Genomic DNA, 17,233 nt, shown 5'->3' with positions numbered 1-17,233 from the left:
TGTGGGGGGGGGGGCTGTGGAGAGGTCTGTGTTCTTGTGAGTTTTTTACATTATGGATATTTGAGTTTGTGAACATGGTTTCGTGCCATGATACAGAATACACAGCACACGTGCTATATGTCCTTCTTTCTCATTCCGTGGAAGCCTTGTCAGTTGACATGCTTTCCTACAGAGCTGGAACGAAGACACAGAGCCATACATTAACACCAGGCTTATATAGCAGCTCTTTGGAGACAAATGGCATGATTCAGTATAGATGTCACAGGCAGCAATGCCATCTTTAGGTACCAAGCAAAGAACTGAGAAAGAAACGTTGATGTTCTTGAAGTTGCTAATGGAAGCTGTGACATTTTCATACTGAACACTGAATAGCCGGCCCAAGGTGGTGACTCATTGGGTGTGGCAATATCAATGCTAGAAATCCCATGCTTAAATAATGGGATAATCAAAGACAAAAGAAAACAAAACAGTAATTCAAACTGCATGGTAGGTCGAAATCCCTATAGAGTTTCTAAAGGTTGGAATGGCAAAGCATAAATGTTATTCATAATTATAACCCAAATATCCAGAAAACAAAAGGTATTGTCCATCAGTGTATTCACCAGGGAAAGTGTCTCTGAAAGTTCACCAGTCAGGGACCCTAAAGGCAAGAGTCCACCTAGATCTCAGTTCTCATTCTAGTAGAAAAGCTTGCAGCCTTCTGGCTCCAGCAGCTTAGGCCCTCCTCCTCTATCTGTTCTTTGCCTCATTCTCCTAGGATGTTATCATTCATGAAAGTCCTCAACAATGATCAAGATCCTTTGCCAATTATCTCTTCTAGTCTCAAGAGCAAAAGAATTGCAATGCTGCTCCATTTAATCTTCAGTGAGCTTAGATTTTGATGAGAAAATTTACTGCTGTAATTTTTATTAAGTGTCCTTTTCTCATTAATCCTCAAGGCCTTTGATAATGTATCTCATGGGGACACTTTCTGAGACCATAGGTCTTAAGTGTAGAAGAACATAGATTTACTACTGCTTACATGACTACACAGAACTGTTAGTCTACTGTGTTCAACTCCTTGTTCTGTGCAGCATGAAGATGCTCTAACACTGGTAAGTTCCTTCCTGAAAATAATTTTAGCAATTAATTTTTAAAGGCTGTATTATATGATGTCAGAATCTAGAAAATACATTATGAATTCTTATATGTTTGAAAGTACAAAAATCTGATAATTTTTCTTTATACTTTCACCTTATTTTTCTTTAAAATGTATACGACAACGATGTTAGTGTAAAGGTGTTGATAATGAAAGACCAAGACAGGCACATTAGAGATGTTCTCTGGGGGATGTGAATCATGAACTAGAAAATTACATCATGAGCTTCAGACCAAAGTAAGGCAGTTCTTTCCACCGCATCAACTCCAGATTGTCTGTGTTCCTCACAAACACTTTCTTGGTACTTTTAGAGACTCAAGTATTCTTTGGATTCTAGGACATGTGACTCTTAGAGTTTTATCAAGAATAGCCCAGAATTGCCTCATGGATGACACGTTGGGTCATTCGGTTATGAGCAGCATATGGCTCAGCCAGTCTTCCAATCCCAGAGCTTTTGAAAAGGAGGAAGGTAGGAAGTCAGAGGTCAGAGGTAAACAGAAAATTAGGAGGTCAGAGCCACACTACAAGTCTGGAACTGAACTGAGCTACAAAAAAAAAAAAAATCCTGCAAAAAGAAAAGCAAACCAAAGGACACTAAATTCTAGGTTGAGGAATTTTATGAAATATGTCCTTGACTCTGGTTGAAGGAAATTAGAATAAAATAAGGGATTGATGATATTTTGCAAACTTGTTACTTGGCTTCTTTGTAGAAAATCTGGGGACTTCTTTACCTTTTTACCTTTGCCTTACTCTTTAAAATTTGAGCAAGTTTGAGCCAATGACAGCTTGATGGAACATGGCAATCTAATTGCACTAGAGAGATGGCCACCTTTCATGTTTACAGTCACAATTGAACTAAGTACTGAGTTCTATAGCTATCTTCCTATCTATAAATCATCTATCTCTGTCTATCATCTATCTATCTATCTATCTATCTATCTATCTATCTATCTATCTATCTATCATCTATCTATCTATCTATCTATCTGTTTATGTATGTATGCATGTATGTATGTATGTATGTATCTATCTATCATCTATCTGTCTATGTATGTATGTGTGTATGTATGTATGTATGTATGTATGTATGTATCTATCTATCTATCTATCTGTGAATCTATGTATACATGTATGTATGTATGTATGTACCTACCTATGTATCTGTCTATCTGTGTATCTATCTATCTATCTATCTATCTATCTATCTATCTATCTATCTTCTATATCTCTCTCTATGCACTTATAGCTAATATATAGCCATAGGCTTAGCATGAGTTTTTGAATGACAGTGACTAACCAATCTTTTCTAGTGACTTAATGTCTTTATTTCTAACAATTCAGCTCTCCATGGCACACAATGCCATGGTATCTCAGGCACACAATGATGTCAGTGAAGTTCAGTGATGCTTGTCCTTGGTTCACTCACTGTTGCCATGTCAGGGAATGCATCTCTGGGTTTCCCACATGTATTTCTGATCCTGGTAGTCCACGGTAATTTTCATTTTATTATAATAACTAAGTTTTATTCATCTAGATTATAAGGGAAGTGGAAACTTGCAAATTAACTTGCTTTTATCTTTGTTTGATTGTCTACCACTTACAGTTCATATTCATGTTAAATGTGGTTTCTTTTGTCTTCTGTCAGGACAGTCAGCCTTTTTAGGCTCAACTCTTGAATATCTAATTAGTTGGTATTATGTTAAGGTTCTTTGAAGAGCCTTGTGTTATTTTAGTGAGAAGGAATTGATGGTGCAGGAAAGAGCTGTAGAAAAATAAAGGGGGCAGGAGAAGTCTCTACTCAGGAAGCTGGAATAAATGCAAATCTGCAAGGCCCAACTGATCTGCAAATCAACTGATCTTTTAGAGCTCGCATGGTTTATCATTCTCAAGGCTATGAGACATCAAATATTAATGAGAAAGAAAAACGAACAACTGAGTTAGTTCCGTGAGGCTGGGAAGGGAGTAAGGAGGGATGTCAAGCTGCTCACATAGTGCTAAGTTATAGATAGACAGAGTGACAACTGTGATAGACAGAGTGACTGCAGACATAGTTACTACAGACAGAGTGACTGTGACAGGCAGAGTGACTGTGACAAACACTGACTAGGACAGAATGGCTACAGACAGAGTGACAGTGACAGAGACAGTGACTATGACAGAACGACTGTGATAGAGTGACAGAGATAGACAGATTAACTGTGACAGACAGAGTGACTGTGACAGAGTGATTATGGTGACCTGAAAGTCCTGCATGCTTCAAACAGCCTTTGAGAAAAACAATAAAAATGTCACAAATATATAATACATGTTTGAAAAACAAAAACTTGAAGTTTTCAAATGTGTATTTGTATCTATCAAAACTTTACAGTGTATTCCACAAATAGGTACAGCTTTCGTTTCTCCATTAGAAGCTGAACAGCCAGAGAAAGCTGCTGTGAGCCCAGACATGATGCTCATAGGTACAGAATAATAACTGCCAGTGAAATTTTCCCACTTTTATAAAAGAAACAAAAACATTAAAGCCTATTTAGGGAAGTATAAATAAATACTACATAAAACATTTATTTGCTCGCTATTCTAAAAATAAAAATGATTGAGGGAACTTTAGGGTAAAAAAATCCCATGATCAAGTAAGAATTTTAATTTTAAATCACACGATTATTAACATTTTATTTCAGTAAGGTATCTGTCTTACATGGATTGAATCTTTTAATCTTTACAAACAGGCAAGAATTTTCTGTCATCCATCCTTGTATATTTCACCCTAAACCACATGATTACATAGGTGTTAATATGTTCTGTTACATTTGAATAATATTTTTATTTTTATAAAACAAAGACTACTTTATATTTCTTGCATTTGTTAAACAATAGTAGTTCTCTAAAAACATACAAGTCCCAAAATTTGGCTTAAAAGTCCAAGAGGGTTCCTAGGCTGTCAACTTTGTTTTCATCTGTGTTGCTTAGTACAATTCCAGCTTTGCTGATGGGCCTCAGGTGACAGGCAGGGAAGGGTGAGAGTCTTTGGTTTGCACCTCTTTTTCCCTTAACTATTTCCCTCCCAGATATTGACCAGTGGAACAAAGTCATCGAGCAGCTAGGAACTCCATGTCCAGAATTCATGAAGAAATTGCAGCCCACAGTCAGAAACTACGTGGAGAATCGGCCCAAGTATGCAGGCCTCACCTTCCCCAAGCTCTTTCCAGATTGTCTCTTCCCAGCGGATTCTGAGCACAATAAACTTAAAGGTGAGGGCTGCACACAAATGCACACGCTCTGGAGGTGTGCCTCGGCTTGCACTGAGGCACGTCTGACAATAGGCTTTCTTGCTTAACTCTTTGATCTGGGGTATTTAGAATCTTGAAATAATTATTTTTTGAAATATAAATTTAAAAGGTCAGTGTACTATACTTTAAGGACATTTCCTTATGCTTTTGAGTTCCTAGAAACTATACTTCTCAAGTAATAACACTCCCTGACGATTAAATGTTCAAATACATAGGCCTATGGAGACCATTCTTATTCAAACCACCACAGTAGAGAAAAATAATCTGTTCTTGTGAAGACATGATGGTGTAACACTGCAGTGACACCAAACCCCTCACTGAGCTATTTAATGTCAGTGAAAGTGCTTGCAGGCTAACTCTGTAATATAAGTCCAACTTTCTAGAGTTTAATTATACCACTTTTGTAAGTTATTACTTATTTATTTATGATTCTAAGACTAGCACATAAATGAATAGCACAATATGCAAATGGTCAATGGGACATTTGCTCTGATTCTAGGAAAGCAGTATGTTTATCCAAAGGTGAGAGCTACAGTGCTGAAAACATTCCTCTCTGTTGACTGCATGTGGTACTGATGATGGCGTCCAGTAAATGAGTGGGTATTGGCAAAATTCATTCCCCATCAACAGGGAGCATTTCATCCCGTGCCCTTTCTAAGAAGAGAAATACAGATGGTCTTGAGAGCAGATTCTAAGGATGAAGGGTAGATGAATCTGAGGATAACGTCAGCTAGAGATCAACAGGACCTTTTAACTAAGGAGACACATGAGCAGTCATATTAGACTCTTAGACCATTGGTCATGAAAAAGAAACTCGAGATTTTTTATATGAGTCTTTGTGCACTTTTGTCATTCTTATGACCTTCAAAGTTTTATGTGGAGAGAATGATAATCAACTAAGAAAAATGTATTTATCAGAAAAAAATGGCCAATATACATAAAATATCCTTTAATGGATGTCTTTTATATTAATACAAAACATTATAAACCACAAGAAAATAGTCACAGATACATGAGTAAGAACACTTTACTACATGTTAGCTGTTGTATTAGCAAAATTAAGTGAAAATACTTGAAAATATTGAATAAGTGAAACTATTTCAGACAGTTGAATCATATACAAAAGTAAATTGTGGGAGAAAAAAAGCTAGTAATGGTCACAGTGGTGTCCTCTATGAGAGTGGTTGGTGTTTGCTAACTTTTGTTTATGCTATATATATATATATATATATATATACTTACGTTATTGCTAAATTTTTATAATGAACATAGTTACCTTAATCTGAACATTTACTAACAATTGATGTCCATATTAAAATATTTTAATAAAAATACATCTTCTTGTAAACGTTCTCCTGTAAATATTTTATTATACTACAAATGAACATGTGAATCCATTATGGAATGCATACAATGCTTTTCATAGGAGAATAAAACACATTGGGGTGCTAAATTTGTCAATATCTAAACAGGCCCACATTTCCTACATTATCATGTACATTAGCACATTTAGTTCTCATTTTTATGTCAGTTACTATGAGGCACAGTCATTACATAGAAATATTTCCAATTGCTAAGCCAACTTGAGGTTTTACTCTCTTGAACCAGAAGTTTTACTATGTATTTGGAACACACTGAGTTATTTTTCCTGTTAAAATTTTCAGATAATTTGAATAATAATGGTGGTTTGAGGTATTACTTACTCCTGTTAAGAAAACACTTAATGTAAAATCTCACATGCTTTAGAAATTAAACATTAATGTGACCCAGGGCTAGGTTTTCACCTGAGATGGTGAAGTGTTTGTAAGCACAGGGACTTTGGTTTGATTTCCAGAAGCCATGTAACAAAACATGAGGAGTGAGCATGTGCTTGTGGTCATCCCAGTACTGAGGAGGACTGAGCATGAGCTAGTGATCATCCCAGTGCGCAGGAGGACTGAGCATGCGCTTGTGGTCATCCCAGTGCTGAGGAGATCTGGGCAGGTCAGCCAGACTGGTCTAATAGACTAAGTTCCAAGCCTGTTTCAACAGATAAATAAAAGAGGTTCACAATGCTTTAAGGACAGTTGCCAAGATTGTACTCTGACTTTCACGCTTGTGTGCCTGCACACACAGGTGAGAGAACACATACACAAACTTGTTTCAAACACAAAAACAGATGTGCCTTCAAAAAATAGTTCTATTGAACGAATATGCTTGCTGTCACCACATGTTTGTATAACTAACCCTGCCCCAACTATATTCACCGTGCCACCTTGTACATGATATGGAGATTTTTATTACTATCAACCATGGCATGAGACGCATTGAACCACTAGCCACCTGATTCCACCAAATCATGTTTCCTGGCATTTCAATACCTGATGAACACAGAATGCTACAACAAAACTCAAGAGTTAAATGACGTCATCTTTATCACATCCAAATTGCTTTTACACATCGAGGACAGCTGGGCCACACTGGTTTGTAAGTCAGTTTGAACTTTACTTAAATCCTGCTGATCTGCTCATTGATTGATTTCCCACATCCACCCCTACATCTGAACTATGTGTTTTCGCAGATCACCATGCCCGGTTCCCATCCATCTAGCATCCTTACAGATGAGCCACACAAGTTCCTTTACCTATTCAAACTTCATGGAGGATAAATGCTATTTATAATTCTTAGAGAATAATTATGCTCAAATATTCACAATGTATAACTCTCAAAGAGCTCTCAAAATGATAACTTAGATTTTGAGACAAAAAATTAAAAGCTTCATTTCTTTTTATAGCGTGTGACTATATTAGGATGACAGTGGCTTTTTTTTTTAGTTTGTTTTCCAGACAATAAACACCCTTGCCAAAATGAAAAGCTTAGGAGTCGCTGTTCTTTTTTGTCATTTCAGCCAGCCAAGCCAGGGATTTGTTGTCTAAGATGTTAGTGATTGACCCAGCGAAGAGGATATCGGTGGACGATGCACTGCAGCACCCATACATCAACGTTTGGTACGACCCAGCTGAAGTGGAGGCGGTAAGCCATAGGCCACAAACCACCCATAGCAAAGTGTTGAGAAAAGTTAAACTCACAGAGGAGCCCACAGCAAAGGTATCTTCCCCCAAAAGGGTTTTAAGTTCCTTTCTTTCCTGGACCTCCTGTGACCGGGATGGGTTCTGATGGGTTCACATGTAGGTCTCCTCCAGTGAGTTTAACTGTTAGCCTCTCCTGATACAGACTTCACGGGAGAAAAACGCTCATTGGTGGGGATGGTACCTCACTTTTATTTCCTTTATGGTGCATCGACTTTGACACCCTGCGGTATTTAAGGATGTTTCTGTAAGGGAGCGTCTCCTAGGACACCGGTGTCTTAGCAACTATGTGAACAATAGGCAAGAAAGTAGACATTTCAATTAGTGTCTAGGTTGATTCTGAATAACGCAGTATGGTATGTCTCTGGTCTTAGATGTATGTAAGGTTTATAAATCATAAAAACTTAATTCTTCAACTTAAAAGTACGTTCAAGCACCTACACCTTCTCTGTGAGCCTGTCCTTATACCATTACTTCAATTTCTGTGGGGAGCTCCCCCATAGCTGCTGCCTGGGTGGGCTCTGCAGACCTCGTCATGAGAAGTTTCTTTCTGTGACATTTGTTAGTGTATCGATCAGCAGTATTGCCTTTTCTTGAAAGCAACATGTCCTAAAGTATTTGAACACTGGTAGTAGCTCATGTCACTGATGTAATACTCTAGCTTTGTAGCTGAATTTACTCGGAATCATCCGATGCTTTGCTTTTAATCTTCTCTGTGCTGCAAGGCATTCTTGCTTAAAAGACAGACTTGCTTTGCTTAAATCTCTTCTTTGCACTGTCTGTGTTTTCTGGAGCCGACAGTGCTTAGTTCAACCCTACTCAATTCTTATTTTTTACTTATCTCTTCTTTCTGTATGTGAGAGGCAAGTGGTTAGTATTCAAAGTTTCCAGGAGACCCTAGTCCTGACTCCCCCAGCTGTACAAAGGGGCCTTTACCATCTTGTGTGATGTTTTCCTAAAATTTGTCCACCTCAGCAGTTCTACCTTGATGTTGGTGTCTCAGTTTGCTTCAGGCTTATTTTAGTAACTTGGTTTAATTTTTACAAAATATAATCCTTCCAATGAAATACATTGGAGTTTCTAATGTTCTTAAAACTAGTCTATATTCTCAAGACTCAAATATAGATTCTTTAGTTGTCTTTCATACTTGGTAAGAACTTTTAAAGATACTCATAGAGTAGAAAGTACAAAAGAAATAAATATATGAATAAATATATTTCAAATTGGGTAGTATGGATTTTTTTCTGAAAAATTTAAGAAAATGTCTTAGGTACCTTTGCAAAAATGTTAGCTAAACATGAATTACTTAACATTTCTAATCTTTTACTGTGAAAGTTCTAAACATGTGGCATGTTTATTTTTCCTTCCATCTGATTTCATGTGCTAATCTGTTTTTAATGGATCTCGGCCTCTAGTTTAATTGGAGTCATAAAGTCTGCATTTGTAATTCACTTGTAACTATGTTGCCTATAAAAGAGACAGTTACTTAGAATCTATAACAGAACATTAGAATAATATCAATGAATTTCTAAGTTTATTTCAACATTTCATCCTTTGTAGGATGAAAAACAACCACCTACACCTTGTCTCAATGTTATCATCATAAGCATAGATAGTAATGAGGCAAGATTATAAACTTTAGGATCCAGTATAGCCTGAGGATTTCATAAAAGAATCGGCTAAGAGAGAAGAACGAGCAAGTGTTTGACATCAAAACTGAAAGCGCTGGCTGCACAACTGTAAAGCTGTCTTCCATCTACAAAAGCCACAGCAAATTCCAACCCCAGAGCAAGGGTAGTTTATTACTCTCAGAAGTATATTGCAGAGGTCACAACCAGTAAGAAATAAATCCTAAGAGTGTGGGAATAACCATCAGACATGCTTTGTTAACCAACCTCTATGGGGTCAGAAGACATGACTTGACCCCTCCAGTGTTGAAAACAAAGGATACAGAGCTGATATTACAAGTACATGGGTTGGCTTGTGTTGGAGCCAGGCTTTAAGCCAGCAATGAGGAGCCACTGTACCCTGGGTGTTGCTGTCTGAGAGCCTCTAGGACAGTCATGGTGGCTCTAATGTTACTCTGGCATCTGGGCCTCAGGAAAGGTTGAGCCAGCCGAACATCTATCTTGTGCTCTCCAGGTTATGAACCCTAGGTACTTGAGAATACAGAAGAGGTGAGTAGACCAGACAGGACCTTGTGTGGGGCAACTCCATGGGACTTCCAAAGATAAGCTACAGGTACAAAGAGAGTTAATGGTGGGACTGGGCCTTTTCCTGGAGTCCTTGGGGAGACTCTGGAAAGGAACTCTGTTGGGAGAAGATAGTCTATACTAAGATTGCTCATTCTTTTTCAAAACTGAAGATTAATTTTAATACTAAAACTGAGATGGGTGAAATGTAATTTACTTGTGGGCATGTCTATAGGGTATTGTCCTGTTATTGATATAGCAGTGCCCAGCCAATCTATGGGTAGCACCTTTACTTGGGCAGGTAGTACAGGGCTACAAGAAAGTCAGCTAAGTTTGAACCTCCAGCTTCAGTTTCAAGTTTATGGTTCAGTTCTTGCCCTGACTTCCTCCAGTGATGGACTGCAACCTGTAAGCTTTACCTAAGTGGATTTTGGTCATGGTGCTTGCCATGGCAATGAAATGAAACTAGAAGAGAGACTAAGACACAGCACCACAGGGCAATGCTGAGCCGTAGGTTGGCAAATATAAACATTTAGGAGCAGATACACAGACACAAGGCAAAGCTGTGATATAATAAATGGGATAACAAAGCAGAAGCTCATGGTCAAAAGACTCTGTACCAGAGTTTGATTGGTGCTGTAGAGAGCCAGAACTGATGCAGCTGTACCAGTTAAATAATGTAGCAGAGGTCATGAGGACCAGTTGGGCACTCAGGAATCATCTCTGGAGAGACATTTAAGTCTGATGAGTACTCAACAGTGGAGGACCAAAGGATGGTGTCAGACTAAGTCAAGAGCAGGTGCCCCTTGAGTCAACCAAGAGATTAGCAAAGAAAACCCAAGATCAAGGAAATAGTTTACTAGAGACCAGGAGTATTGGCTGTCCAATATATAGAATTGGGGACATAGAGGAGAATACACTTGCTTCTAGAGAGAAGAGTGAGAAGGAATGCCGAGTTATCTCCACCATCTCCTACTGTGATAGTTTCCTGTGGCTGACAGATGAGCCTGTGACACATAGCTGGGAAAGGTCAGCTCCTGAGCCACAGAGCAGAAAATCTAGGCAGGAAATCTGCATCCTGCCCACAGATTGCACAAAGCTAGCAACGATTTCTTCATTCACACCTTGGAAATCCCTGAGTGGACAAGAAGTAACCAAACAGCTGAAGACATCCTTCAAAAGAGAAGATGTTGAGGGTTAGAAATGTACAAGGACTTTGCCAGTAAGGTGAAGTAAAGAACATTTCTAATAAGCACACAATTTCCTCAAGTACCTTGCGATTTCTTGTCAAGAATGTTAAGTGATAGCCATGGCAGGAGACCATGTTCCTTTGGGGGATGCTATTGAATTTTTGTATGGTCTCCCACTTGTACGGGGCTCATGGAGAGCAGAGCTGGACACAGGCATGTGGGGGAGCGGCGAAGGATCCAGTTGTCATTCCTTAGGGTGCTCCACTCTGAAGCTTTCGTGCCCATCAGGTAGAATGGCAGCCGTTCCTTCATCTCATCCAGAGCTTTCGTGCCCATCAGGTAGAATGGCAGCCGTTCCTTCATCTCACCTGAAGCTTTCGTGCCCATCAGGTAGAATGGCAGCCATTCCTTCATCTCATCCAGAGCTTTCGTGCCCATCAGGTAGAATGGCAGACGTTCCTTCATCTCATCCAGAGCTTTCGTGCCCATCAGGTAGAATGGCAGCCATTCCTTCATCTCATCCAGAGCTTTCGTGCCCATCAGGTAGAATGGCAGCCGTTCCTTCATCTCATCCAGAGCTTTTGGTTACCTTTTCCTTTTTTCCTTTCCCTTTTTCTTTTTGTTTTTGGTCTTTCCTTACTCCTTAGTTTTTTTTTCTCTTTTCATCAACTTCTGCACAATTCACAGAGGCCTTGAGAATTCTTCGGTAGCTTAAGTATTTATACATTGGCTCTATAAATATGAACCGAGTTCAACAGTCACCTCTCTCTGTAATATAGACAATGATGATTCAGCAGTGACTTTAAAAACCAAGAATTAATCCAGCTGTGCTAACATGTACCTATAGCTCCAGCATAAGAAAGACTAAGGTAGTAAAACTGCCCAGGATTATAGGCTAGCCTAGGCTACATAGCAAGTACCTAGCCAGGGAGAGCTACTTAATAAGATACTAAGACCTGGCTTGCAAAATGAAACACACAAAAGAACAATACAAGTTCCCTGCTTGTCTTACAGCTGTGGCTTACCTATCTTATGTGCTTACTACTTGTCTAATGAGTGATTCCTGGATGAGAGAAGGGGCTATTCCTCACAGATGTCAATCACCTGAGCACTGCAGTGAAAATCCTCTGACCCTCACCCAGGCATGGATCAGCCACTGCATTACAACAAGCAGGCATGGATCAGCCACTGCATTACAACAAGCAGGCATGGATCAGCCACTGCATTACAACAAGCAGGCATGGATCAGTCACTGCATTACAACAAGCAGGGTGTATTCATCTGTCTTGAGCTGACTCTTAAACAGCTATTTAACTCTGGATAGAAAACAGCAACTTGGCCAGATTTTTATAACTGAAATGGATATATAATTGCTAAATAATCAAGCAGTCCTAAGGTTGTGATGCCAAGGACTAGATGTATAGCTTTAAGATTCACTTGAATTTTACTGACCATGTGTTTCCTTCAAATAAAGTTCAAGTAGTTGAGATTGTGGTTAGAAAATTATTCTCATTCATCGTGATTGCTTATTTTCAATCCCCTTGGCTATACTTTCACAGTAAAAGCTAACATGATTTTATTATGAAAATCTTGTTTCTTGCAGTATTAAGTCTACTTGATAAATGAGTTAATTTATGTATGGTTTCTACATTTACTCACTGTGGCGTAGCTCATTGTCATCTACTGAATTCTCTAGAATGTATAACGAATTCCTTATAACAACATCACAAACAACAGCATTTTAAATATATACATTAACAAATATCTTCAGTCTATCCTATTGGACTCAGTGTGCATAATAAACTTAGGACTGGCCAGGAAAATCTGAGCCACAAGAACCAGGAGTCAACACATTTAATATTCAGACAGCTCACCAGTAGGTGTTCACCTCTTGGAGATAAGCCACTGAATGAAATATACATAAGCTTTCTTCAAGTGTTTTATGATCTGTACATTAATCTGGTGAGTCTGACTTTAGTACTGAGCGTTAAACATTAAATATCTGGGAAGAGATGATTTAAATGAGTTGTAAATGCAAACATCTCTGTATAGAAAGACTCCTTCCCACTGGGAGGAAGGGAATGAAGACTGTGTAATTGGCATTTCCACTGGTGAGCAATATCAAAAGGCGAGGGCATGTCTTTAAGTGGTTTTTGAATGATTAATCCACCTGAAATTCAGGAAACTACCATTCCTGTTTGATGATTTCTGCCTCAGAATGTGGGCATACACTTAAAATACGGGTAAATATCATCTGTGTTTTCTCTCTATGCCTGAGGAGAAAGCAATTGCATCTGAAATTTATCACACAAAGTTTACTAGCAACTTTCCAACACGAATCAAATATTCAGTAAACATAAACCACAGGGCTTTGGCTCTTTAAAGGCTGTCTGAATACTTTTCACAAATTTTACTAAGAAAAAAAATCCTCGCTTCACTAAAATAAAAAAGAAAACCAATTTCTGTTTATGTTGATAGAAAATGCCTTTTTTTTTATGTCACTAGAAGATTGCCCAGTGCCTCTCTGAGTATAACCATGGGTAATATCTTAGCTAGGGTTTCTATTGCTTTGAAGCAAGATGGGGAGGAAAGAGTTGCAGTTGATCACCAAAGGAAGTCAGGACAGGAGCTCAAGCAGGGCAGGAACCTGGAGGCAGGAGCTAATGCAGAGGCCATAGAAGAATATTGATTATTGGCTTGCTTCATATGACATGATCAGCCTGCTTTCTTATAGAACAGAGGACCACAGCCCAAGGATGGCACCACTAACAGTGGGTTGGACCCAACCCCACTGACTGACTATTGGTTAAGAAAATGTCCTACAGCTGGATCCTATGGAGACTTCTCCATTGTGGTCCTTCCTTTCAGATAACTCTAGTCTGTGTCAAGCTGACATAAGCCTAGTCAGCACAACTGACCCTTTGGCAACTTGATACACAAGCACGTCACTATTAAGCTACAATCTTTTCTTGTTTATTCACCCCTAAGATCTCTCATTAAAAGTACAAATAACTTTGAAAGTCCCACACTTTTTACAAATTCAAACACGTCAAAATAATTTCAATCTCTTTACAATATCCAGTCTCTCTAAAAAACCAAATATATTTTGAAAAGTTCAAAGTCTTTCAGCTATGGACTCCTGTAAAAATCAGGACCAAACTAAATGCTTTCTTTAAGAGGGCAGAGCAAGGGCACAGGCACAAGCAAAATCAAACTCCACCAAAATCAATAACTCGTTCAATGTCCAACCATCTGGGACTCACTCCCGATCTTCTGGGCTCCTCCAAAAAGCTTGCATAACTTCTTCTGCAGCTCTGCTCTCTGCAGCACACCCAGCTTGTCTTCTAGGCTCCAGCAGGTTTCACTCACCACTGTTGCTATTCTTGGAGATCATCCCATGGAACTGGCATCTCTAATACACGGGGGTCTTCTGCTGCAACTGGGCTGCACTTTCACAAATAGCTTCTCATGGTCTCTCTTCATGGTGCCAATCCTCAACTTTTTTGTATGACCTCTTCAGTCCCAGGCCTTCACCTGCCACTGAGGCTGAGCCTTTACCAATGGCCTCTCAAGGTCCCAAGCTACAGCTACTTTCCATGACCCCTTCATGCATTCAAGTCTAGTGGCTCTTACATTGCCATGTTTGTCTGTCAGCACAACGTACAATCTTGACCTCTTCTGCAAAATAGCTTGTGTGTGCTAACCCTAAGGAAACACTTTCTAGAAGATGTCTCCTCAATGACGCTGGTCTCTTAATCACTGCTAGTTTTCTAGCTCCAGCAGTAACCAGGGGCTTTGCTTCAATGGCAGCATTGGTCTCTTGTTAATTAGGGCTGACTCTTGAGCCCTGGCTAATCAGAAAAACAGAATCTCGACTCAAAATAACAAATGGCCTCATAGAGTCTTTAAACTTAACTCTGAAACTTCATAAGCCAGGTCTCCATCTTCTGCACTGCTCTCTTCCCAGCTCCCACAGAAATATCGCTGAGCTTTCAACTCAGTGGCGTTTCTAGTCTAAAGTTCCAAAGTCCCCCAAAACATGGCAATATGAACTATGCTGGTACCAACATTCTCAGTGAGGCTTTCTGTTACTGCGACAGCACACCATGACCAACAAGCAACTGGGAAGGAAAGAGATTATTCACCTTTCAGTTCCATATTGCTGTTCATCACTGAAGGAAGCTAACAAAGGAGCTCACACAGGGCAGCAACCTGGAGGCAGGAGCTGATGCCGAGGCCATGGGGGATGCTGCTTACTGGCTTGCTCCCCATGGCTTGTCAGCCTGCTTTCTTACAGAACCCAGGACCACAGCCCAGGGATGGCACCACCCACAATGGGCTGGGTGGACCCTCCCCCACCGAGCACCGAGCACCGAGCACTGAGCACCGAGCACCGAGCACTGAGCACTGAGCACCGAGCACCTCACAGTCTGATCTTATGGAAGCATCTTCTTCCTCGAGCTTCCCTCCTTTCAGATAACTCTACTTTGTATGTCAAGTTGACACAAGCCTAAGCAGCACAGACAATTACTTATTTGTTTCTTAAAGTTTTATATGTGCACCCAATCTTATAAAGTCGAAAAAAAATCTTTGTTTTTCTTTAGCTCCTTTGAATCATATTTATTGCTTTGAGTCTAAGTTTGCAAAACCTACACTGAGTTTTTCTATATATTTGCAACTAAACATACCACTACATTTAACAAAGCCAGCCAATCGAAGTGGCTCATTTTTGAAGAATAAGCTTTCATGAAGTGTTCATGAAGAGAATTAATTTCAGAAAGATTTCTCCATTTTTTTTGGAACTTTACGAAAATTAGATTAAAATTGTCTCCCTTGTATTCACAAGTAGATCAAGAAACCCCAATCCAAACTGAGGTAGAGAATGACTGAGTTAGTTGACTGCCAGGTGTTCAGTTCCATAGTTTCTTCTCATAATTGTTATCAGTAAGTTTTAAAATCAGTCTTATAACTGCTATGGCAGTTTGTGTGTGGGTTATAGACAGCTTTGCCTTTAGAAGACAGAAAAAGGCACTGCTAAGGGACCAGGAAGGCAAAAAGTCTTGATTTTCTTCTTTCCTTCTTGCATCACTTAAATTCTGTTTTCAGACTAACTGTTCCTAAGAATTCTTCTAAGTATGATTTGTCCCATTCTCCTGGAGCTTGTAAACTGGCTGCATTTCTCTCAGCCGTTCCCGCCATCTGTCCCAACACAAGGCCCACCTCATATGGTTTCTTATTACAGAGTACAGCATGCTGTGAAAACCCAGCGAACAGCAACACAGTGAGATGAATTTGCAGACCAGTTTGGTGCCATGTATCTGTCGTGGAAGACCTTTTAGCGTGGACTAGAACCCTCAGTATATACATGTAAAGCAGATACACACTTAGAATTAAGTGGGAAGACACAGGAGCTACACAAATGCAGATTTAATTACGTGCTTAATTATAGAAAGAGCACTGCAGAGTCTCATTTACTTGGTAGAAGGTTGTGATTCCTAATATTTGCACTTTGCAGATTTTAAAAAATTTCCATCTGTTAATGCTGATGTATCCTTTTAGCAACAAATGTGAGCAATTTACTAATTGCCTTTTAGAGAAAATAAAACTTCACCACATGCTGTATTCCCAAGGTCTGGTTGTTCAAGGGAAGGTGTCTTTGAATCACATTCTGGTTGTTTTGATCCTGCTGCCTTACGTTACCAGGGGCCTTGTTACAGTGTGTGCTGTAAGCAGACTTAGCCACCTGCTTTCAGGGCCTCCTTCCCCTCCTTGACTCGTGAAAGGAGTGTGCACTTCACTCTTAGTTGAACTATCCCTCATTGTAGAAGATTTGTCTGTGAAAGAGGAAGGCTCATCTTGATTTCCATTTGTTGGCATGTATAGAATCTGCTGAGCAGGTGAAAAGCTGACATGGTTGAATGGCTCATTCTCAAAGGTACACCTGCGTTGTATACAAAGCTGCCCACACTAAGAGTCCACGCTAGGGTTTTCCACAAGGCCCACATGGTAATAATTATTTATAAGCTCTGAATTGAGCAGCCACATTAGTTTTCTTCCAAGATAAATGCTTATCTGTAGAACCCTAAATAGTTTTGTTACTTGAAGCATTTTTTTTTTTTTTTTTTGGCTCTTTGCTCTCAGATTCAATTCAGCTTTGCTGAATGATGAAAATGTAAATATGGCCGGGCAGTGGTGGCGCACGTCTTTAATCTCAGCACTTGAGAGGCAGAGGCAGGCGGATTTCTGGGTTCGAAGCCAGCCTGGTCTGCAGAGTGAGTTCCAGGACAGCCAGGGCTATACAGAGAAACCCTGTCTCAAAAAAAAAAAAAAAAAAAAAAAAGAAAGAAAGAAAGAAAAA

The 17,233-nt window shown here is 39.5% G+C and overlaps 1 protein-coding gene across 6 annotated transcripts in view; it reads left to right on the top strand.

Annotated features, from left to right (window-relative positions):
• Positions 1-17,233, top strand: part of Mapk10 (mitogen-activated protein kinase 10) — a 294,149-nt gene that overhangs the window by 236,385 nt on the left and 40,531 nt on the right. For all 6 annotated transcript variants that reach the window (XM_031337017.1, XM_031337021.1, XM_031337020.1 and 3 more), the window contains 2 exons: positions 4,204-4,386; positions 7,313-7,437. In XM_031337017.1, the coding sequence (XP_031192877.1) occupies positions 4,204-4,386; positions 7,313-7,437 (308 nt within the window). The remainder of the gene's footprint in view (positions 1-4,203; positions 4,387-7,312; positions 7,438-17,233) is intronic.

The sequence above is a fragment of the Mastomys coucha genome, unplaced genomic scaffold, assembly GCF_008632895.1.
Source record: "Mastomys coucha isolate ucsf_1 unplaced genomic scaffold, UCSF_Mcou_1 pScaffold22, whole genome shotgun sequence".
In the NCBI taxonomy this organism is placed as follows: Eukaryota; Metazoa; Chordata; class Mammalia; order Rodentia; family Muridae; genus Mastomys; species Mastomys coucha.
The sequence above is the reverse complement of the archived record's forward strand: the minus strand, read 5'-3'. Positions and strand labels throughout refer to the sequence as shown.